This window comes from Schistocerca cancellata, chromosome 1 (genome assembly GCF_023864275.1).
Source record: "Schistocerca cancellata isolate TAMUIC-IGC-003103 chromosome 1, iqSchCanc2.1, whole genome shotgun sequence".
Classification (NCBI taxonomy): domain Eukaryota; kingdom Metazoa; phylum Arthropoda; class Insecta; order Orthoptera; family Acrididae; genus Schistocerca; species Schistocerca cancellata.
Genome location: NC_064626.1, coordinates 420,772,794 through 420,798,510, shown reverse-complemented (window position 1 = coordinate 420,798,510; position 25,717 = coordinate 420,772,794). Strand labels below are relative to the sequence as shown.

General features: G+C 40.3%; 1 protein-coding gene across 1 annotated transcript in view; it reads right to left on the bottom strand.

Moving 5' to 3' along the window:
* The window catches only part of LOC126175988 (mutS protein homolog 4-like), a 256,389-nt gene that overhangs the window by 114,759 nt on the left and 115,913 nt on the right, over positions 1-25,717 (bottom strand). Inside the window, exon 9 of the mRNA XM_049923100.1 lies at positions 20,907-21,093. Coding sequence (XP_049779057.1) covers positions 20,907-21,093 — 187 coding nt within the window. The remainder of the gene's footprint in view (positions 1-20,906; positions 21,094-25,717) is intronic.

The window sequence follows — 25,717 nt, the reverse complement described above, 5'->3', positions numbered from 1 at the left end:
AACACCAGGTTACAGTGAAGATGGCAGAACAAGCAGTGCTGGCTATGATGGAGGCAGCAGCGGCAGAGGCGTTGGCTGTGACAGAGTGGGTGCTGGGGTCCAGCTGTGGTCCCCAACAGCTGAAGGGGGCACCCACAGCAGAGGAGACAATTGTGGAAACATCAGTAGGGGCAACAGAGAAGGAAAGGGCACTGGCTACAATTTAGGAGACAATCAGGCAGACGGAGGATGCAGGGCCACGGCGGTTCACCTGGTGTGCAGCTGCCCATGCTAGGTCATAGCTGGTCGAAGTGTCACGGCGCCTTCCCCTCAGTCCTGCAGATGACACGGAGGCATCAGCAATGTGTACTGCCGGCAGCTATTTTGGCCAGAGGCCAAACTCTCAAGCCCAAAGAGCTGTGCCAGGCTGGAAGCACTGTGGCACCGGTGCCAGCAAACAGCCTGGCATTGGCCAAAGCAGATGTACAGAGTCTGGGGTTGACAACTGTGCAACAACACTCCCAGACTCTTGTCGCCAACAAAGCTGAACCTATAAGAACTGAGGAACTAGTAAAGAGCTACTTCTGGTATCAAATCTAAAACATATTTTTTCATCTGAGTCTTAATGTTCAGACTAGTTGTTCTGCATCCCTGTTCAATTGAAAGTGAAAAGAAGGACATCATTTTTTTTAGAAACTTTCAAATTCCTGAGAAATGAACTGGGGGTCATTGTCTGTAACTAATATACATGGAAGACCTTCCATTGCAAAAGTTTTTGACAAAGCTGAAATTTTTGCCACCACAGAACTAGACAGACAACACACCACATATGGAAACCTAGAATAAGCATCAATTACAGCAAGCCAGTAGAAATTCAAAAAATATCCTGCAAAATCTACATGATTTCATTCCCAAGGCTGCTTTGGATCCAACCACAACAACAAAAAGCAGGGGAAGCTGCCTCATGGGTGGCACACTGTGGGCAGGCTGCAACAATTCGCACTATTTCCCCATCTATGTCTGGCCAAAAGACTTGTCTTTGTGCTAACGCTGTGTGACACACCCCAGTGGTTCACATCTAATAAATGCATAACCTCACGCCAAAGGGCACACAGGACTTCAACCCAGGGAGCTGTGTCTCTGTAGATAACAGCAGTACTCTGTCTCAAATAGATAGATGATCCTGTAATACAAAATAATTTCTGAAAGGATCAGAAGCACAAGCCAGAGATTTGACTGGTCCAGCTGAAAATTGGTCAAACAAGGAGCTGAATGCAGCTTAGATTTCAACAACTTGAATGCCTGATCACAAGCCAGCAACCAGTGGAAAGGAACATCTTTATGTAATACTGCATGGAGTGGTTTTGCCACAGTAGCAGCATCCGGCATGAATTTGTGGTAGTACACAATTTTGCCTAAAAATACCTGTAATCCTTTGATGGAAGTGGGGCGTGGCCATGCAGCAATATCATCAATACGTTGGTGTAATGGTTTAATGCCAGAATGCGACATTTGACATTTCAAAACCTAAATAAAAAATGGATGGCTGAAAAAATGTGTCTTGTCTAAATTGCACTTTAGCCCTGAATACTGTAAAACAGAAAATAGAGCATGAAGATTCTGCACATGTTCTTTTGTAGAGGCACCAGATACTACCATGCCATCTAAATAGTTGATCAAGCCTGAAACTGATGAATAAATTGCTCTAAAAAGCACTGAAACAGAGCTGGTTCACTTGCCACACCAAAAGACAAACACTGGTACTGATAATGCACAGATGGGGTTTGATAACTAGAAGACATTTAGCTCCTTCTAAATATGCCTCTGCCAAGTCAATCTTTGAAAATAATGGCCATTTGACATTTTGCTGACAGCTTGTCAGGATGCAGCAAAGGATAGGTATCAATGATTGACTGTGCATTAATACGAGGGTGGTTTGAAAAGTTCTCGGAATCACCATGAGAGATCAGCCCTAGCGCAATGAGTTGTTCAGGTGATGTTCATTGGACTGTTGCCTGTAAACACATGCCTCGTCACTGCTCTTGAAAGAGACGTGTGGCAGTGACGTGGCTGTGTTGGTGCTCCCATGTAGTGATTTGCGAAGATGGAAAAAATTGAGATTCGAGCAGTGATTAAGTACTTCGTAAAGAAAGGTGTGAAAGCAAAGGACATTCAGCTCATTTCCAGAATACACTGGGGGCTCTGCACCTTCATATTCAACTGTTGCCAAGTGGAAAAATGAATTTAAATTTGGTTGAGAGAGCTTAGATGATGATCCATGCAATGGTTGGCCAAGATGTGTCAGTACTCCAGAAATCATTGCAAAAGTGCACAAAATAGTCATGGAGGATTGAAAGTGCGTGAAATTGCTCACACTTGCCAGATGTCATCTGAAAGGGTATATCACATTTTAACTGAAGAATTAGAAATGAAAAAATTACCTGCAAGATGGGTGCCGTGAATCTTGTTTTGTGAACCCGCACACACGTGTCATTGTCATGGCAAAATTACATGAAGTAAGGTATGAGTTGTTGCCACACCAGCTTTAGTCCCCTGATATAGAACCATCAGACTTCCATCTCTTCCCAAAACTGAAAATTTTTCTTGGTGGACGAAGATTCACTTCGAACGAAGAATTGATAGCCAGAGTTGACAATTATTTTACAGGCCTGAAGGTAACTCATTTCTGAGATGAGATCAAGGCACTGGAACTTTGTTAGACCAAGTGCATTAATCTACAAGAAGACTGCATTGAAAAAGAAAAAGAAAGTTTCACTGATGTAAGTACTTTTTTTCTATTCTGTTCCAAGAACTTTTCAAACCACCCTCGTAGATTTTTAAAAATTGTTAAAGCAAGAACAAAAATGATTTATAGAACATAGTACTTTATAGAGCCAACATAAAATACAATGAAGAACAGACTGCACATAGCATTGAACACAATGAATGGACAATAGTAATACAGGTCATAGAACAGGCCAAGCACTCATTTGCGATCACTTAAATAATATTGTTTCTTTGGAGGTTTGCCAGAGTGCACCAGGGAGATGACCCAGGTGGCCTCTATAAGAAGGCCTGTGAACTGTATGGATGCATGATCTCTGAAATCATGCACATTATGAGTGAAGGTACATCAAAAATCGTCACAGTGGTATAATTTACCTGTAGGTTTTTTCTGTCACCACTGGTGTTGACCATTCACTGGAAGAAATACATCAAATAACATCAAAGGATTAAAGATGATCTAAGCCTGCTTTTACTTGATCCTGTAAAGTTACCAGTATGGGTAGACCCAGAATAAATGGGGCCAGGCAGATTGTTTCATCATAATATGAGCCTGAAGTTTTGTTGCACAACCCTCCTGGAGAAAACAGAGAGGAAAATTAGGCACAGAGAACATCTAACTGTTGATATGGAACTTGTTGAGAAACCAAATGCACTTCATCACCGATGGAGAATTTTAAAAGCATCTAAACCAAACAGATTTTCAGTGTAAGCATTGTCCACAACTAGGAATGTTAAGGAACGATCCACAGCCTTGCAAGTCACAGGCAGAAAACTGCTCAAGAATGGGAATCTGTTGTTTGTTATTACTCTCCAGCCTATGTGACAACTGTAGTCAGAGGACAGAACTGATATCCACATAAGACGAGAATTCACCAACATTGCTGCTGCACACATGTCCACCTGCATTCTCAATAGTTTGTTAAACTCACACACTTCAGGGTATAACTTGCTTCATGACACTGTCACTGCTCACACACTGTTCACATCCATGTTTGTTTCATTCTCATAGAGGTTTGGAAAGGCGATACAGAAGCAGTGTGTCCTTTCGTATGGTACCAATTACACATTGCCCACCACTTGGGACAAGCGGTCCATTCATGTTCAGTAAGCAGTATGGGCATAAAGGCAGCAGGGCACAAGGCTATTGCTATTTTGATGTGGACTACTGTTGACATGAATGACGGTTACCTATGCAATACTGAGCCATCTGCTGGATTGCTGCAACAGTGTCTACCTTCCCTTGCAAACTGACTGAAGACTGAGAGGAACTTATTTCTGAAACTTCAGACCAGGCTTCTATCTGACTACATGCAGCCCATGAAACTTCAAATGACTGAGCTATGTTCAATATTTCCACAAGTGTAGGATTTTCACACTATAGAGCTCGCTCTTGAACTTTCCTATCAGGAGCAAAACACATGATTGCATCACAAACTATTTGATTTGCATAGGATTTCTTATGAACATTTGTCACAAAATTACAATGATGGCTAAGTCCATGTAGTTCTACTGCCCATGCCATATACAATTGGTTTGGCCATTTTTGGCAGCAGTAAAATTCTACATGAGCACCAATAACATGAGTACATTTACAGTGTTAGGTAGAAAGTAACTCACACATATGATCAAAAGAAAGATTTGAAAGCTCTTGTAAGGGGATGAGCTGGCACAATAACTGATAGTGCAAGATGAAATCCATGACAAAAAAAGGGCCTTGCACAAGTTTACATCTGTTATTCCAAATGCCTGGAAATGTCATCATAGACAATTTTTGTAAACATCTCAGTCTTCTTCTGCATCATCATATGCAGTGAATGTCAGCAGATACGTAGTTGGCGGCGCCGCAGGTTGTGTCAGTGTAGTCATTAAACTGGAAATAGCAATTGTCAGTGATTGCTACTGCTCAAGAAGAGATTTAAGCACTGCCTCCATGAAACATGAGAATCAAACTCAAAGGACCAATGACTGAAGTGGAACACATGGATTCAAAGACTGTACTCATTGCCAAAAAGTATTCTAACTAAAGAACACTGTAATTCATTGCTCAAACAGTATACACATATGGAAGACAAGATACAATATTATCAGCAATACACAAGTTGCCAGCAAAGCCTTGCACTCCGGCCTTAATAGTCATTAGTTCCAACAGGGGGGTACAGCTGGCAGACTGTGCTGTCGTATTAGCAGGCCGGGTGGCCTCTAATGGCTGAATGAAGCACAAACTTCACATGCAAACTAGGAAGTGGTGCACACGCAAAATTGATAATTACAACATAAATTTGAGATTAAAGGAGATCATTCTGGCAGAGCTTGTAAGTGGAGGAGTCAGAAAGCTGGCAGTGACAGCACTTCATCGCAACAGTAATGGAGCCTATATCTGCAGGGAGAATGATTTGGTCATGATCTGTTTGCAGGTTTGTATATTGCTGTCTTTTCTTCTGCTGAAAGGGTGTGTTCTTAGGAAGGGGCCTGGGAAAGGATAGTGAGACCAAGCTGGAGGTAAGGAATTCCTGGTAGCTGACTAGAGATGGTTAGCTAGTGAGTCAAAGGATAAGTCTGAAAACTAGCAAGTTTTCTTTCTTTTGTGTGTGCCTATCGACAACTCAATGCCTCTGCTTTTCGGTGAGTAGTTTCCTTTAATCCTTAAATACTTTTATTATTATTATTATTATTATTAGTGGCAGTGATCAGGTGCAAAGCACTGATAGCCAGATTCTTCCAGGTTCTGTCAGTTCAGAAATAAGTAGTCCAGCAATCAAGTGATTTACAAGCACTGGGCCTAAGTAAAGAGCACAGATTTTAACTTGATTGTTTTTACATGGGGGCACATGGTTTGCTAGGGACATGAATGGTACAGAGGCAGCATGTTTTATTTCAAGTTTCTACTGTCAGTGGGGGATAGTTTGCTTTCTCTTCTGATAAGGAGTTGTAGGTAGCATTCACAATCCACAGACAACTGCTTCATCATTCTATAAAAAATAGATTGTTAGAAATAAGCATTATCAACTGTCTCAATGACTCTTTAGGTAGTGGTTTAATAAAATACCTACATAAAGTAAATATCATTTATCTTTCATTACTTAAAAAATGAAAATATTCAAACTTAATTCTCTTGCATTCTTAAGTTTAGTTAGGGGCGAGAAGGGGGATAGGGAGAGCATTGGATAATAGCTGATTGCACTCAGGGGTAACGTTCTTAAAAAGGTTGGGAGCCACTGCTCTCTATACAATAAATAAATGTGCGTGTTTTTAGGAGAGGGAGAGAAAGGCATTTAACGTAGTTTAGTATGACTCTTTATATGAAAAAAGCCTTAAGAAATCATCTACACAAGCAGCATGTTGCCATATTCTCCACTGAGAAAGCACACTACAGCTGTAAAACATGCAATTAACTAACTTGTGGTCTTCAGCTGCTCCCCCATGAATCAAAGAAACCTGTGACCATTTGTGCTGTCCTTTTTTATATACCTTCAACATCCCCCATTAGTCCTACATCAGTAAACCCTCAATTCTTTAAAGAATTGAACTCCCATGCATAAAACAGCTTTAAATGTGTGATTACAAATGAATTAATGTCTTAAATATTTGATATTTGTTATATAAATGAGAAAAATTTTGAAAAAGGTTTTAAATTATGCTTAAACTTTGTTGGAAGTTGGTAAGTGCATTCATGAAACATTGGATAAATAAAGTCTGAATAATGCACGGTACATTTTAAGCAGAAGCAATTTTTCATGCACCTCAATGTTTATGGAGCCATATCTCCTGAATTGTGTGCCATACAGTGTTGTAATTTTGCAGGTAGATTCAGTAGTAAATGTAGATACTCTATCCACACTGTGTTGTGAATAGAGTTGGTACTGAAGAAGTAATAAATTAAAATGCTACATATAATCTGTATGAACAGCAAAAAAAAATGTAGTAAGCAATAAACTTTTCTCCTTTCTCTGTGTGTGTGGGGAGGGGAGGGGGGGGGGATCAGTAAGAAAAAGTTTCTGGTATTATTGTGTTAAACTTTTAACATAAGATTATGCCTCTTAATGAGTATATTGTATGTTGTGTGACTAGGGCCTCTCATCGGGTAGACCGTTTGCCGGGTGCAAGTCTTTCATTTGAACGCTACTTCGGCGACTTGCGCAGCGATGGGGATGAAATGATGATGATTAGGACAACACAACACCCAGTCCCTGAGCGGAGAAAATCTCTGACCCAGCCAGGAATCGAACCAGGGCCCTTAGGATTGACATTCTGTTACACTGACCAGTCAGCTACCGGGGGCGGACATGAGCATATTATGGTAGCATTTTAAATCTGATCAATAACTACATGAAATATTGAGAATCAAGTTTTTGTTGACCGTAGAAGGATAGGCAAAGTGCAACATTTACCAATGTTCTAAGATGGGATGCAAAAGTGTTTTGTACTAAATACTGAGACAAGAAATACTGCATCCACCTGACTGCCTAGATACATGTCTTTCAGAATGTAACAAGAAAAGCACTAGTTTGGCTTCCATTGACTGATATTTTTGGAATCCATGGTGGTTGTCATGGAGGAGGTTGTTCTGCTTGAAATATCTCATTATATTTGGGTTACAACAAATGGACATCAACAAAACTGGACAATAGTTTTCTTGACAATTTATGCTACCATTCTTGTAAACAGGTGTGACTTACACTTTTTTCCATTCACTCTGCATAGTGTTTTGTCTGAGGCATCTAGAGCATATTATGATTGAAATGGGAGCTAACTCAGTGGTAAATTCTTAATGGAATCTGACATGGATTCCATTGGGTCCTGGAATCTTGTCCCATTTTAGCAATTTCAGTTTCTGCTTCTTTCAGCAACACTGACACAAATATCTAATTGTTCATCTTTTGCAATGGTGCAAGACAGTACTTCAGAGAGTGAGCTTGCCAGACACCTCTCAGAAGCTGCCCATGGATGCATTCGAGCCAAAGATGAGCACTCATGAAAGCCTGGCGTGATAGGTTAATTTATGACACTGCTCGATTGTTAGTAGAGCTAATATTTCTCTATTATGCAGAGGCTTCCTAACTATTTGTTCCACACAGTTTACTGAGAAAGTATCTAATATTATTTTACAGGTTGTCTTGTTATGTCCACAACGTTTAAAACTGTAATCATCCCAATCAACTGTTGAATGATTTAAGTCTCCTCCAATGATGACAGTATAATTGGGGAACATAAGTATTAGTGACCTGAAGGTCTAAGTTTATGCTTACTTATAGGGGTAAATCTGGTGGTTGATAGAAGAACCCAATTATAAGCTTATGCTCACCCTTGCTATTGAGTCTTGCCCAAAGAATCTCATATGTGACTTCAATTTCAATGTTAATGGATCTGAGTTTCTTGTCTGCTGTGATAAATACACAACTTCCCTTTCCCATTAGCCCAGCCTTTTGTTGTACCCTCATATTTACCCCATAATCTCACTGCTGTCAATTTTAAACAATGGAAAACCCAGGATGGAATAATGACAATATTATGGAAAGGATAGATTGCTACTTACCATGTAGTGGAGACATTGGACATTGAGTCGCAGACAGGCACAACAAAAAGACTGCTAAACAAGTAAGCTTCTGGCCAAAAGGCCTTCTCCTGAATTACACAACATACACACAAACAGTTATGCAAACACAGGTCACACACAGAAGACCAATGTCTCTTGCTGCAGAGGCCAGGCTGTGAGCAACAGCGCATGATGGGAGAAGCAAATGAGTGGTGGGGGTAAGGAGGTGGCTGGGGGGGGGGGGAAGGAGGATGGGGGGGGGGAGGGGGGGAGATAACAGAGTAGAGGTGAGGGACAGTAATGTGCTGCTTGTGGAAGCATACAGGGATGAGATGGGGTGAAAGTAAGGCAGCTAGGTGAAGTCGGGAGGTTAGACAGAGGGTGTGGGAGGGGGGAGGGGGAGCGGAGAAGGAGAGAAGAAAAAAGACTGTGGGTGCATTGCTGCAATAGAAGGCTATGTAGTGCTGCAGTAGAGTACCTCTTGTGTCTTGAAATATGACGAATGTCCCACTGCTCGTTGTTCCCTGGAATGAGGGATGTCCTACCCACTATCCTTTCCACCCCCCCGATAGACATATTCCACTGACCATGGAACCTATACAGTATCCTCTTCCATCCCTATGCAGTCCTGCTCTCACTCCCTTGCCTCATAGTTCATATCCCTATAATAGACATAAATGCAAGACCTACCAGTGAAATCAGTCATCTGATACATAAGCTAAGCTGCAACCACTGTGCCGCATTCTATGTGGGCATGACAACCAATTAGCTATTTGTCAGCATGAATAGCCAATGACAAACTGTGGCCAAGAAACAGCTGGACCACCCATTTGCTGAGCAAGCTGCTCAAAACAATGTGCCATCTGGATCCTTTCTACCTGCACAAGTGTTCCCGAAGTACTCAAGTGGGAACTGTCCCTGCAGTATGTCCTATGTCCTAGTAAGTATCCTGGCCCCATCTTCGCTAGTCCCTGTCCTTCACTTACCTATCCCCTTCCTTGCTACCACTCCAGCACTAGACACTCTTCTATTCCTCCAACGCACACACAGTATTTTTACTTCTCTCACTTTCCATTCCTACTGCCCCTCTCCCCCACACCCTCTGTCTAACCTCCTTACTACACCTAGCTAACACCTATTTATTTAGCAGACTTGTTGTTGTGCCTGTCTGTGACTCAGAATCTACAATATATGGTGAGCATCAATCTATCCTTCCCATTTATTGTCACTGCGGTAGGTTTTAGAGTTTTGGCAGGTTTCTGTACATAGTATAATTGAGCTCTGTTGATATTTAGAAGTGCTACAAACTCTAGTGTAGCAGTCATTTACTAGGATTTTAATATTCACATAAGCGAAAAGATTTCTTTGGGTATTACATTAATACTGCAGTGGTCATTTTTTGGATTGAATAGAGTCACCTAAGATAAGCAATTATTGTGTGCACTCTACACTGTCAGCCACCTGGTTAGCAGCCTCTGATATGTAGTGCATCCCTGTCACATTAAGAGGAACCCTGCAGTTCTCAACTTGATGATGCAAAACAGCCTAACTTGTAAAAGAACCTTCAAAATCTCTGTATTTGTTGTGACTCGCCAATCTTTCAAAGTGCCGCCTTGCATTTACATGCGTCCTCTACATGCAGCGCTGTCTGCCAGCCATGCAGCAGCAGCGCCACCTAAGCTGACAGCCAGCCAGCGGCCGCTAGACTTGGACTCAGTTATGATTTGACTGTTAAAGTGTACACACGTCTAACTCTCTTTACTTGATCTGTGACTTCATGTATTGTGTCATCCTTGAAATATATTTGTTCAACTTGAAGTTATAACAATTGGCGACGAGGTAGTGAATTTTTCTTTTTCATCGTTGACCCACATATTTCCATGGCTACTTTAGAGCAACTATTGCAAGGTCCCATAGAACAGCAAATGCTTCTCACAAAGGCAATTCGTGATTTCGTCATGGCATCCAATGTGGGGTGTCTCTCGTCGTTGTCTCTACCTCCTTTTCCTCCTTACAACGAGACGGCGGAAGACTGGTCTGATTACGAAAAATGTCTTCAACAGCACTTCTTGGCATTTCATGTCGTGGACGAACAAACATGTAAGTCTCTGTTCCTTTCATGGATTTCACCTCAAATGTATCGGTTGTTGTCGCAATTGGCTCCTTTGAAAGATCCTGCATCTTTTTCCTTTGCTGAAATGTGCTCACTTCTGTCCGTCTATTTTCAACAGCATACACATGTGGTAGCCTCTCGTGTTGCCTTTTATCGTTGTCAAAACCAACAGAATCAATCCTATCGTGCTTGGGCTGCTGAACTTCATGGCCTCAGTAGAAAGTGTCAATTTGTTACTGAAGTTCACAAAGAATCCTACGCCAATTGCATGCTACAGGATGCTATTATCCGATCGGCGCCCAACAAAGAAGTTAGGCAACGTGCCCTTCAGTTGGCAAATCCGACTCTAGATGAAGTCCTATCCATTGCTCAGTCTTTTGAAATTTCTCGCACCGCTGGAGCGCAAATAGAGGCAGGGGGTGACATCGGGGAAGTAAAACCTCTGTGCGCTGTCGACGAAGCGTGTGGCGTGTCCGCGCCGGCCAACGTGGTCGCAGTACACTCCCAAGTGCAGCCTTGGCCTAACCGTAAACAAACCTCTAAGAAACTGCAGCAAACCCCACGGCACGTTCCCTCATGTCCGTGGTGTTTTACGAAACATTTACGAGAGGATTGTCCACAACGTTGGGCCGTGTGTCACAAATACAAAAAAAAAGGGTCATGTGTCATCCGTTTGCAAATCAGACTGCATACATGAGGTTCATGAACATGACGCTGATGCTAATTCTGTGTTGTCTGTCAATGGTACTTCTTCCCTTTCAGGCAAGTTATTCCTCACTGTCCAAATACTTGGTCAAGATGTTCGCATGCAGGTGGATACTGGTTCTGCTGCCACTATCATCAATTCTCAGAGGTATCTTCAGTTGGGTTCTCCAATCCTGTCACCTGTCACTAGGCAATTATGGACTTACAATAAACAGAAGATTTCTCTCTTGGGACAATTTGATGCTGAGGTATCTTACAAATCTGTCGTTCGCACTGTTCCCATATTTGTGGTCAACCATAGTAATGCGGAGAATCTTTTCGGTTTCGATGCCTTTCACATTTTTGGGTTCTCCATAGATGACTCCATCATCATCTCTGATGCTATTCCTTATGCTCAATTGGATTCCTTGTCAACGACATTTTCGTCTCTTTTTTTCTCCAGGGTTAGGCCGTGCAAACAACTTTGAAGCTCATATCATGCTCAAACCCACTGCTCGGCCTAAGTTTTTTCGGGCTCGACCCATTCCTGTGGCCCTTCGGGGGTCTTGCTTCCTGTCACTACCAGGGATTGGTCCTCTCCTGTCATTGTCATTGCTAAGCCAAATGGTGATATTCGTCTCTGCTGCGATTTCAAAGCCACTGTAAATGCTCAATGCCTTATCGACACTTAACCTATGCCTCAACCTGAAGAATTGTTCACTAAACTTGCTCGAGGCCAGTATTTTTCTAAACTTGACCTGTCAGAAGCTTATCATCAACTTCCTCTCGATGCTGCTTCCCGGCAGTTTCTGGTCCTTAACACGCCTTTCGGCCTCTATCAATACCAACGATTGCCATTCGGGGTTGCCAGCGCCCCTGCTCTCTTTCAGTGATTCCTGGAACAATTATTGCTCACTGTCCCTGGGTGTATAAATTACATGGACGACATTGTTGTCACTGGCTCCACCACTGAAGAACATCTTCAAAATCTCCGTACACTTTTTCATGTCTTACAGACTGCCAGTCTTAAGTGTAATCTTCAGAAATCAAAATTTTTTCAGGCATCTATCACGTACTTGGGGTTTCAACTCTCTCGGGATGGTATTTGTCCGCTTCAGCAAACCTTCGCTGTGATCGATGCCCTTCCTCGCTCTACATGTTAAGGAACTGCAGGCCTACTTGGGGAAAATAGCATACTATCACACTGTCTGCTGCTTCGGTGGCTCAGCCGTTGCATTGCCGGTTGCATAAAAACTTGCCTTTTCACTGGTCCGCATCATGCGATGCGACTTTCCACAATTTGAAGACTATGCTGAAACAGGCCCCGTGCCTGGCTACTTATCAACCTGGCCAACATCTTGTTCTTGCCACGGACGCCTCTCAATATGGGGTCGGTGCAGTCCTTGCGCACCATTTTTCTGATGGTTCTGAACAACCCATTGCTTATGCCTCCAAAACGAACACGGATGCCCAACAAAAGTATTCTCAAATTGAAAAAGAAGCTTTGGCCATTATTTATGCTCTTCATAAGTTTGGTGTTTTTCTCTATGGATCCAAATTTCATCTTGTTACGCATCACAAACCACTTGTTTCCTTGTTTCATCCATCAACGTCACTTCCCGACAAGGCTGCACACGACCTCCAGCATTGAGCTCTTTACTTGTCTCGTTTCAATTATGAGATTCATTTCCAGCCGATGGCTCAACATGCGAATGCTGATGCACTGTCTCGCCTTCCCATGGGTCCTGATCTGGCATTCGATAGGGACGAACTTTTGTGTTTCCACCTGGATGTTGCCAAGCAGCGGGTTGTGGATGGGTTCCCCATCACCGGGGACCGGCTGGCGGCTGCTATGGGTTCTGACCCTACCCTCTCCCGGGTTTTACGCTGAATTCAGAAGGGTTGGCCAGATCTTCCGCCCACTAAGACTTCTGATCCGTTGCGTTTGCGTTACCGCCTCATGGCTAGGGATGGTGTTATCCTCCTTTCCACCAAAAATGCTTCGCTGCGTGTTGTGGTACCTGCGTCTTTGCGTGCTTCGGTCTTGCGCCTCCTTCACCAAGGGCACTGGGGTGTCTCTCGCACAAATCTCTGGCACACTGTCCTGTGTACTGGCCCGGCATCAACTCTGAAATCGCACACATGGTCGCTGCCTGCGGCCCTTATACGTCACAGGCCGCCAGCCCGAAGTCATCTTTGTCAGCGTGGCCTTCGCCTGAGAAGCCCTGGGAGTGTATTCATGCTGACTTTGCGGGACCTTTTTTAGGTACTTATTGGCTTCTTGTTATTGATGCAAACTCTAACTTTCCTTTCATTGTCCGTTGCACGTCACCTACCATCGTGGCAACCACCAATGCTCTCACTCGCATTTTCTCTTTGGAAGGCCTTCCCTCTACTCTTGTTACTGATAATGGTCCGCAATTTGCCTCTTCTGATTTTACGGATTTTTGTGCCCATCATGGCGTCATGCATGTCACGGCCCCTCCATTCCATCCACAGTCAAACGGTGAGGCTGAATGACTGGTCCGCACATTTAAGGCTCAGATGAGGAAACTCCTGACTTCTTCTGCTGCTGATGATGCGCTTCTCCAATTTCTGGCTTCTTACCGTTTCACCCCCATGGACAATCACAGCCCGGATGAGCTCTTACATGGCCAACAGCCCCGCATGCCACTTCATCTTCTGCGGCCTTTCACCTCATGGCTGTGGGTGCCTTTGCGTGGCTGGTTCACCGCCGATGACCTTGTATGTGTACAGGGATATGGCAGGCAGCCAAAATGGAGTCCTGGCCGCATCTTATGACACCGTGGCCGACGCCTGTATGAAATCAAGACAGACAGGGTGTTGCAGTGAGTCATTCGGACCAGCTTCGGCCTCATGTGCTGGCAACGCCTGTTCCGGATGCTGCTACACCACCTTCGGCTCTACCTGACGCTCGGGATACTGGAATCTCTCATTACTCACAACTCAGTCCTCTCACCATCATATCGGTGCCAGCACAAGAATCGACGCCACCAGGAGATCTGCCCATGCAGGAACCAGATGACCATTATCTGTCGGAGCAACTCTACTCGCCTCCTTCTCCTACGGACACCGACACATCGCCCATGTCTCCTCTTATAACAACCGGACTTGCCGCGACGGGCAGATTGGGGCATGGGGCCCCAGCAGATTCGACACCCACGTCTCCTGTCACCTCGATCCACGCCATGCAGCAGCAGCGCCACCTAAGCGGCCAGCCAGAAAGTGGCCGCTAGACTTGGACTCAATTATGATTTGACTGTTAAAGTGTACAGACGTCTAACTCTGTTTACTTGATCTGTGACTTCATGTATTGCGTCATCCTTGAAATATATTTGTTTAACTTGAAGTTATAGCAGTTTTCAGCTCTCTACTTGACTCAGAAACAGAGGGACATTATCAGTTATGGATCAATGATCTAGACTGTGGGCTTAGGTGAAACTCCCATCAGTGACTCATCACTCACAGTCTAGTTATTGGGCAGTGATAGGTTTTTTATTCCCAGGACAGGAGAGAGCTTCCATTGGAGACAATAGTACATTTGGTACATGACTCTCAGTAGTTTGTCCAACACACCCATTCACAAGAGCTTTCAATCACTTGACATCAATTGATAGTGAACTCCAGCTGCCAATGAACAGCAGCTAGCTCATCCATTCCCAGCAACAACATCCACTGTTTGGCTGCATCCTGACTAATGCAATGTTTCTCTCAACATTAAACAAGTAACTTAACAAGCAGCACTGATTCTGTTTGTGACGTTCGGCTGAAAAATGGGGCGGGGGGAAGTTCAACACTGACTACTGTAAATGATGTAGCCGACAGTAGCACAATTGAGTTTTACAGTTCTGTTCACAACCCCTCAATATTACACAATTATATGGCCAGTACACTGTTCGCAAATGTTGATAAGCCTCATTAATAGGTTGCAGGCAACATCAGCATACTGCTACAATAGTTTGCTATTGAACATCTATGAGCAGTAAAAACCTAACCACAAAGTTCACAGTTCTTTAAGAATAATACAGTACGTGTGACACTATTTTGCAAATAAATTAAACAGACATTGTCATTAACTGTTCTAACATACACCCTATTCATGTTACACTTTTTCCACTGTTAAGTTGATGCATTGTTGTTAGTCTAACAAATACATGTTTCACGTCTGAAAATCGGCCATGGACTGACTGTCTTGGGACCAAAAATCAGTTCTTTACATACCCTCACAATAATAGGCACTGAAACTATACATTGTTCATTGTTTAAGTTACAGGAATTACAATTAAAACATAACTCATTCAATTAACTGAATACATCAAAAAATTCCTTCTTTTTAACAGTTCCTTCTAGCACAAAGGTTGGGCCGAATTATTTGTTTAAATAATGAAATTAACAGATAGGAGAAGAGGATAGGAGAAGAGTCTGACTGACCCTGGAAACATCAAAAATGAGACAGACAGCTGGGGTAAGCATTATCATCACATAATTGAATCCAACACAGAATGATGGATCCCCTAATTGCTATGGTTTGATCCAGAACTACCATCTTCTCATCCATTTCTGTTCCTTGAATTTCTCGTACCATTTCCGTGCCCATTTTGGCTAACCTCCACCAAATCATTCCTTGAATTTCTACTAGAATTAATTCTGTTCATCCTGTTTACCTGAAACTCTCTCCATGATTGATTATTATCATCAAAATTCCTCCTATGAATCTTCCACTAAGTGCTTCATCTTTTGCACTTTATCAACATAATTCAAAAAATCACTAATACTACCCCTACGGGCAAGTATAAGCAAGTCTCTAACTTTCTGAGGCAACTTAGTTTCCAAACCCATAATTATTTGTTCACTATACAGCTCTTTGTCCAAACATTTCAGTTTGCTTATCTAAAACTGACAGTACCCTTCCTGGAGTCAAATCTCTCCCCTCCCCAAATTCACTCAAAATTCTCTTTGGACCAATATTCATCTAAAAACGCTTTCTTAAAACTATGCCATGAAGAACAACTATCAGCTATCTGAGCTGCCAATTCATAAGCACCCCATTTCAAAAAACCTCTTGAAAATGACATTTTCTCTTTGTCATTTCATGTCTATGGCAAATCATTAAACTCCCTAATGGAATTCAGTGGGTGCACTTGCCCACATGGTTCAAATTATTATATTTTTTACAACTAACAAATGAAGGACTGTTTGGTACACTACACACACTACGCTTTAGATTTTGTACCTCTTTCACTTTTTTCTCCATTTCGCCAATTTTGAAGCTACATTTTTATTTACTTTTATCAGTTTTTCCTCTACCACTACTGCACACTTGGTTTCTACTTCTGTTTCTAAATCATTTTTAATGTGATCTATTTGTTTCTCAAGTTCAACCCTAGTTTCAGCACAAAATTTCCTGGCTGCTTTGACTTCGTCTTCACACTGTTTCTCGGAAGGCTCCATCCTCCTATTACAGTCATCAGAAAGTTTTTCTTCTCTCTTCTACACATTTACTACTCATTAATATTAATTTATCATTAGTATTCTGTACTACTTGCTTTATCTTTTCACCACAATCTTTCACTGGCACCTCAACCTTCTTATTTAATTCTGAAAGATTAGAGGTGACTACCTTAATTTCCTTTTTAATTTCTTTTTTCAGATCATCCTTTACACTAGCAATGTCAGTTTTAATGCTATCAGTTTTATTTTCCACCCTACTAATATCTTTATCATACCCATACTACTCAAAATTTGCCTTAACATCACTTCCAATTTTCCGTCTGTCATAAACTTTTGCTTTTGCTGACTTTTGCTACTAGATTCTTTCTCCTTGGCCTTAACAATTTCACCCACTTCAGTGCTGTTTTTGTCCATTTTGCTCACATCACCACACAATGTAGGTGACACTTTTATCATCTCATCTGCAATATGACTTTCGTCCCCATCATTAAAGTTACATTCATGTCTGATTTATAACCACTATTGTCTACAAAATCAGTCCTCAATAAGTCTTACTGATCATTTAAAAACTTAACCTCTACAGCTTTGTTATTAATCACATCACTCCCTTGTTGTCCATTCTCCCCAATCACACTGTCTTGTTCATTAAGGCCACTCATTATGTATCACTTAATATAAAACGGCTTTTGCTATGAATTATTTTTATTCTCTCACCTCCTGCTGCTACTGTGGTTTCTTCCACTCGCCAAAAACCTGCTTGTTTATGTCAAGTGTGTTGAATCCAGATGGCGTGCTGATTAGCTGCTGCGGCTTCTCTTCATTATGGCTGCTCGATGAGCTAGATTGCCGGTTGGCTGTAATAATAGCTGCTTCACTGAGCTTGATTCCAGATTGGCTGCTGCATCCAACATTTGTAATGGCTGCCTCCATAACCTCAGCCAACAATCTTCTGTTGTTATGCTGTGTAGTTGATGCTTCCTATTACATTACTTGTTCATGTGCAATCAAAGTTTCAGAATACTGTAATTACTTTTCACTGTCAATTAGTCTATTTACTCTTCTCAAAAACACTGGTGCCACACATACATTAAATTCAGTCACAACGCTCAAACTGCACTGTTCATTGTTCAAAGTTCACAAGTCCTTGTTTATTGTGTCAAAATACAATAGTTCCTCACCCAAAAGGGCACCATATGTGACATTCACCTGCTTTATTTCTTTGTTGATAGTCCTTGGTGTCAACATACTGCATTCTTATAATGGCTAAAAAATCGGCCATGAAAATCGGCCATGGACTGACTGTCTCGGGACCAAAAATCGATCCTTTATATACCCTTACAATAATAGGCACTGAAAATATACATTGTTCATTGTTTAAGTTACAGGGATTACAATTAAAACATAAATCATTCAATTAACTGAATACATAAAAAAATTCCTTCTTTTTAACAGTTCCTTCTAGCACAGAGGTTGGGCCGAATTATTTGTTTAAATAATGAAATTAACAGATTTAGTTACACTTTTCACAAATCTGGTAATTATTTTGGAATTAATTAAGGACTGGCTTTGCTAATATATTTTTAAATAGAGCCAAATAAATACTTCAAGAATTCTAATAGTTCTTCTTCCAAATATTTATAATTAGTACAGAATTTATATTTGTTTATAACTCAACAATAGAGTCAAAGCCACAAAACAATTACTGATTTTACCCTATGGTGATCTGTAGCAAAAGATATTAACTAGGAATGGTCTAAATAAATTTGGAAATTAATTACATACCGGTACTCAAAACTAAGAACAAAATTAGACCTGGGTCTAAGTTCCTTAAGACTGAAGGCCAAACTTTCTCTTTTATAGAAATGCAGATCATGTTAATGGTAATTAGGCAAAAATAAAAATAAAATGAATTTAAAGAGGCAGATGGCGAAACAAGAGAGGAAGTAAAGAGATCCCAGCTTGCTTTGTCACATGTTTTAATTTCACAATCATTTATGCTACAAGAATTTAAGTTTTCCTTTTAAGATCTGAAGGAAGCGTCATCACCCAAGGAAGTGGTCTGTGTTGTAATGAGAGAAAAACATGGGAGAAAATTTACTGATTTCTTGAATATAGCCTTGAAACACAAACTTTCATTGAGGTTATACTAACTAACAAGCATATACAAAAGTGTCAGAAGCATTGCTACAGTAAGACAAATATAGATAATATACACCACTGCCAAAGGCAAGGGGATACTAAGTGGAGCACAACACGATAGTTATAACATAAGCAAAACACAATATTAAACCATAGCAGATGACTTCAGAAGAGCTAAATTTATGCAGCAATTGTAGAATTTCAAACAGGGGCTTACATGAAAACTTCAGCCAGTGGAAAAAAGTGAAAACACTGCACTGATGACATAAGTAGCTACAGAGCACAGAGAACACACAACAGTAGAACAAGACTGTTGACTTATTAGTAAATATGTTATACACTTGACACTTGAAGTCTCACACAAAGGGATAACTGGATGTCAGCTTATATATGTAAATCAACATGTGAAATGCACGGATAAAAAATTACTTTATTTAGTAGCAACTTCTACGCCACCACATCTCAAAAATGACCTCTACGGCATTACTGTATTCCTCTGAAAATAGGAATTAATTGTAGAGCACCAACAAAGGATGTCTTCTGCTTGGGGTAGTTAACAACAACATAATCAAACTATGGCTTAACCATCCAATAACTGAGGATGCTGCATGCTGTAAAACCAGTGAGTTCAACAGCTGCTTCAGTACTTACTTACTGTATATGTTTCATCAAGATTTTTTCACTTAGTTACACCTTTCTGTTACATTCAAAGCAGCATAGCCTAGCTGATTGTTCACTTGAGTGGCATATACCTGCATCTCACTTTCATGGCCTTGCTGATTTTGAACCAGTTGAATGTTCAGCCCCCTTCCTCCCCCATACACCAGTTCCTCTGAATAGCTGAGGAGGGATTTGTTCCTTTAGCACATCTTCCATTTTTACAGTCCCCCTACCTAAGCCTCAGTTAGTCCCACCCTCTCCACTGTCTTGTCCTAGCCTATCATCTCCTGTCATTTTCCATATCATTCATCATAGTGTTATGAAAAAATTTGAGTGAGAAGAAGAGATTAAACTATTTCCGGATACTTCTGTATCACAAGAAAGATACCAAGACTTGTAGCAGTAAAGTACAAAACCATACAATTATAATAGGTTTAGAAAAGCAAAGCCAATATAAGGACTCTAAATACCAGTCAACGATGCTGTAACTAATCCAATGAAAACAGCAAACTGCTATGCACATTACGTAGAAATGATATAAGAGGATACTCAATTAAATGGAACCATTTGCCATTGGGGATGTGGAATAATCTGAGAACATACTTAAACTTTGATTAAGGTTAACTGTTGAAACTTCCTGGCAGATTAAAACTGTGTGCCAAACTGAGACCCAAACTCAGGAGTGCAGAGTGAAAAACTCATTCTGGAAACAACCCTCAGGCTGTGGCTAAGTCATGCCTCTGCAATACCATTTCTTCCAGGAGTGATAGTTCTGCAAGGTTCACAGAAGAACTTCTGTGAAGTTTAGGAGGTGGGAGATGAGGTACTGGCAGAATTGATGCTGTGAGGACAGGTCGTGAGTCACACTTGAGTAGCTCAGTTGGTAGAACACTTGCTCGGGGAAGGCAAAAGTCCCGAGTTCGAGTCTCAGCCCGACACCCAGTTTTAATCTGCCAGGAAGTTTCATATCAGTTCACCTCTGCTGCAGAGTGAAAATCTCATTCTGGACAATCACCTGTTATTTGTATTGCCTGCTGACTCAGTTTTATTTGCCTAGTATGGAACAAGTAAACTTACACCACTGACAGTGGATAACATGTTCATGATAGTAATTACACTAAGATGAAACTGTGGAATCACTTTTTTGAGAGCAATGGAGGTCAACACAATGAAATGTGGCCTTTTTTTTCTTTTGAGTAGTTGGAGGATGGGGTGAATAAAGACGGTATGATTGGACTGCATCAACAGCTGCAGATTAAGTGGACTGATGTTTGTTTCTTTATGTACCAGTTATTTTCAAAAAGTGTGTAATATTTACATAACCTTGATCTCAATGGTAAATTACAGGTTCTGACAACATTGATTTATTGCCACTTTAGCAATCTAATACTGCAGCTCCATCAAGTTGGTAAAGTTTAGTGTTAAACATTAAAAAATTGTAAAGAGAACATATGCACATACTTTAGCAGAAATACATGAATTCTCATTGCTTTTAGCACAAGATAGATAGTTACAGTTGGGCTCACACTAAGAACTAACTTGTAATATCATCAATAACTTCACAATATGTTTTCCGAGCCACATCAAGTAGAATGTTTACTTGAGGTTTAACTGCAAAGCTTCTTTGCATCTGACATGCTGTAAATCCTTTTACAACATGAGCATCTTCATGCAACGTATCCAGAAGTCTTTTCAAAATTTTTGAATAAGAAGGTTCTTTAATAACCTGGAAAACAATAACATAAAATCATAAGCCATGAGAAATTACAGTATCATAAATAATTTTTTTTTTTATTTCACATAGTGACTAGTTTATCGAGACAAAATATATCTGTCCATGACAAGACTGTTCATGTCATTTACAGGCCAAAATTTAAAAATTGTTGCCCTGGTTAGATCTGAAAGAAAGAAATGCAAATGAAGCTTTGAGACACTAAAATCGTACATGAACACCTGACATATAAAAAGCATGTCACACAGTTATTAACCATAACAACTAATGCAAAACAATCTGCATCCCACACAGGGTGTGGTGTCAATCACAACAAACGAGACGCAGCTCCACATAACTAGAAGATACCACTTGACATTGATTTTCAACCAGTCAGTGCCTCAGTCTTGCTCACGTTATGAGCGTATTAATCATGCCTCTTTTCGGGCTCAGGTGGTGATTTGAAGGTTTGTGCAGGTATCGGTCTGTGTGTGTCAATTTTCGGTACATGCCGTGTCCTGGCCTTCATAAATTTTGCATGGATTTAGTAATCTCTGACCACTCTGCATTATTCATTGAATTACCAAAAATTAAGAGACTAATTTCATGTAACAAAAGCCATATGAAAATAAAATTAAATGAAAAACATTACATTACATTTACAAATAAGTTAAGAGAGGTTGAATGGCCTTACAATAGCTGTATTTTGAGTAACAGCAACTTCAACAATTTTTAAGTAGCTTTCTTGAAATATTTAATGAAACTTTTTCACTTAGAACCACAGGCAATAAAACGACTAATAAATTTAAATGTATAACCCATGGTATAAAAATTTCTAGTGCTAGGAAAAGGAAACTCCACAATGAACTGAAATATAATAGAAACAAGTGTTTTACTGAGTATGTTCGTCATTAAAAAGCTATATTTAAAACATTTGTGAAAGCAGCCAAACAGATGGCAAATAAGAAGATTATTGTACAACATAAAAGTAAAACAAAAGCCATGTGGTCTGTTGTCAAATCAGAGTTAGGTGTTAGTAGTAATGAAATATGTACAATTAAAGCATATGATAGTTTTATTGTACACCTGGCACAAATATCAGAGTGTTTAAATGAATTCTTCATAAATGTGGCAAAGTCAAATGCTGATGTAGCAGAGTATCAGAGTAAAGTAAATACCTTTGGAATCCATAAAGAAGCCAAGTATATTATGGCTTTTTAAAAAGGTACCATAAAGGATGTCAAAAAAGTTATGTTATCATTAAAAAGTTAAAACTCTGCTGGGTGGGATGATACTCACTAAAGTGATTAAAACAGTGCTTGGCATAATAGAACCTCTCCTAACTAAAATATTCAACCAGTATTTTGAACTGGAGTGCTTTCCTGATGTTTTGAAGTTTGCCAAAGTTAGACCTCTGTTCAAGAAAGGGTCGAGGGAAGACATGGAAAACTATTGGCCTATTTCTGTTCTTCCAGTCCTGTCAAAAGTGTTAGAGAAAGTAGCTGCAAACTAGATAAACAATTTTATTATACAAAATGATATTATTATTAATAACCAATTTGGATTTCAACCAGGAAAAAACACTCTGGATGCAGTAAATAATGTTAATGAAAATATATACAAATCATTGGATCAGAGGAGCAGAGTTGCAGGTATCTTCCATGATCTCACAAAAGCATTTGACTCTGTGAACCATGACTTGCTTATCTACAAATTAGACAAATGCAGGACTAAGGGCAATGCTCTAAATTGGCTAACATCATACTTACACAACAGAAAACGAAGTGTAACTATCACCTTAGATGCAGTGAATTATTATTTTAAATGGAATACAGCATAACAAGGTGTGCCTCAGGGTTCCATTTTGGAGCCAATCCTGTTCCTATTCTACATAAATGACTTACCCGTAAATACAAATTCCCGATCAGTTTTGTTTGCAGACGATACTTCTGTTTTAATTGAAGATGACGATGCAGAAAAACTAGCAAGCTCCACCATAAGCACACTGAATACCTTAGAAAACTGGTTACAGTTAAATGGGTTGAAACTGAACATTGCATAAACCCATTTGGTACATTTCATAACCAAACATTCGAAATGTGTGGAACTTAAAATACAACATAACAATCAGCCTATGAAAGACGTTGACATGGTCAAATTCCTAGGACTAAATGCGGGCAAGAACTTAAGCTGGAATACACATATTGACTTCCTATCAAATAAACTAAGCAGTTTTGCATTTCCAATGCAAATACTAGCAAATTCCACTGACTAGAGCACACAAAAAATCGCATATCATAGTTATTTTGAATCTGTAATTAAATATGGGATAATTTTCTGCAGAAGTTCAACTAGTGTATCTCAAATACTGGAACTGCAAATGGAAATTGTCCAAGACATATGTAGTGCAAGCAAACAGAGTCTTGTCCCCCATTATTTTGAAAACTGCAAATTCTAACTGTTCCATCCATATATATTTATGAAATTATAATCTTCCTACACAGGAAACAAAAATTATTTGAGCAGAATCATTTTAACCTTACATATAACACAAGAAATAAAAATAATTTTATGCTACCCACACACCAGTTAAAATTATATGCATGGACTCCACAGTATATGGGGATGACAATATACAACAAGTTAATGGACAAAAACATATTTAATATGAAATTTTAAAAATGAGACTATAGCATATTCTGTGGGAGAAATGCTACTATTCAATAAAAGAATTGATAGAGGATGAAAGGATTAATTGAGCAAGGGGTAATTAAGTGTTAGATTTTAGAGTATGTATGTACACTGAAGTGCCAAAGAAACTGGTATAGGCATGCATATTCAAATACAGAGGTATGTAAACAGGCAGAATACAGCACTGCGGTTGGCAATGCTTATATAAGAGAACAAGTGTGTAGTGCAGTTGTTAGACTGGTTACTGCTGCTACAATAGTAAGTTATCAAGATTCAAGTGAGTTTGATTGTGGTGTTATAGTTGGCGCATGAGTGATGCGACACAGCTTCTCCAAGGTAGCAATGAAGTGGGGATTTTCCAATACAACCATTTCGTGAGTGTACCGTGAATATTAGGAATCTGGTAAAACATAAAATCTGTGACATCACTGTGACCTGAAAAATATCCTGCAAGAATGGGACCAATGACGACTGAAGAGAATTGTGCAACCCTTCAGCAAGTTCCTGCAGATTTCAATGCTGTGCCATCAACAAGTGTCAGCGTGTGAACCATTCAATGAAACATCATCGATATGGGCTTTCGGAGCCGAAGGCGCACTTTTGTATCCTTGATGACTGCATGACACAAAGCTTTATGCCTTGCCTGGGCCTGTCAACACCGACGTTTGACTGTTGATGACTGGAAACATGTTGCCTGCTTGGACGAGTCTCATTTCAAATTGTATCGAGTGGATGGATGTGTACGGGTATGGAGACAACCTCATGAATCCATGGGCCATGTATGTCAGCAGGGAGCTGTTCAAGCTGGTGGAGGCTCTGTAATGGTGTGGGGCGTGTGCAGTTGGAGTGATATGTGACCCCTGATACATCTAGATATGACTCTGACAGGTGAGACATATGTAAGCTTCCTGTCTGAACTCCTGCATCCATTCATGTCCACTGTGCATTCCGACGCACTTGGGCAATTCCAGAAGGCCAATGCGACACCCCACATGTCCAGAATTGCTACAAAGTGGCTCTAGGAACACTCTACTGAGTTTAAACACTTCCGCTGGCCACCAAACTCACCAGACATGAAAATTATTGAGCATATCTGGGATGCCTTGCAACATGTAGTTCAGAAGAGACCTCCATTCTCTGGTACTCTTATGGATCTATGGACAGCCCTGCAGGATTCATGGTGTCAATTCCCTCCAGCACTACTTCAGATGTTAGTCAAGTCCAAGCCACATCATGCTGCATCACTTCTATGTGCTCATGGGGGCCATACAGGATATTAGTCAGGTGTACCAGTTTCTCTGGCTCCCCAGTGTACAACAAAATTGTATTATTATTATGATGCTGTCTATTAACATCAGCTGTTCTATGTTTATGGTGAAATTTTACCACAGTTTGACGTGTCTACTGTATCTGAATCAAATGATTTAGATTATATACATTATGAGACACATAAATCACAATTCACAATAGCATCCAAAAACGAACAATGAATGAAAAAGTTCTATGCTAATTTAGATTAAGACATTTTACCTTTAAGTAAAAATTTTCTGCATGACTGGTAGAAAATACAAGTAATTATTCCACACAGTCATGGTTTCCTAAACTTAGCTAGTAAGGATATATTTTTGAAAAATCATGACTTACTGCAACAGCCTTATGCCACTTTTTTTTGTTGAAACTTCCGGTTTCAGTCAAACAACAGACCATCCTCAAGCATGAGGAATGGCATTAATTATGTAAACAAACAAGCTCACTCGTATCTAAATCATGTTATACATTTTTGACAAGATGAAAGACTTAACTCATACCATACCTGAACACTGCTATTTAAGGATTGGTTGATAGTTTTCTTTGACCATTTTTCTTATATATTTAAATAATTCTACCTGTTTAGCTTTTTTCATTTCAGGCGAAAGTAGTTCATATTTTTGGCTTACTAATGAATGAT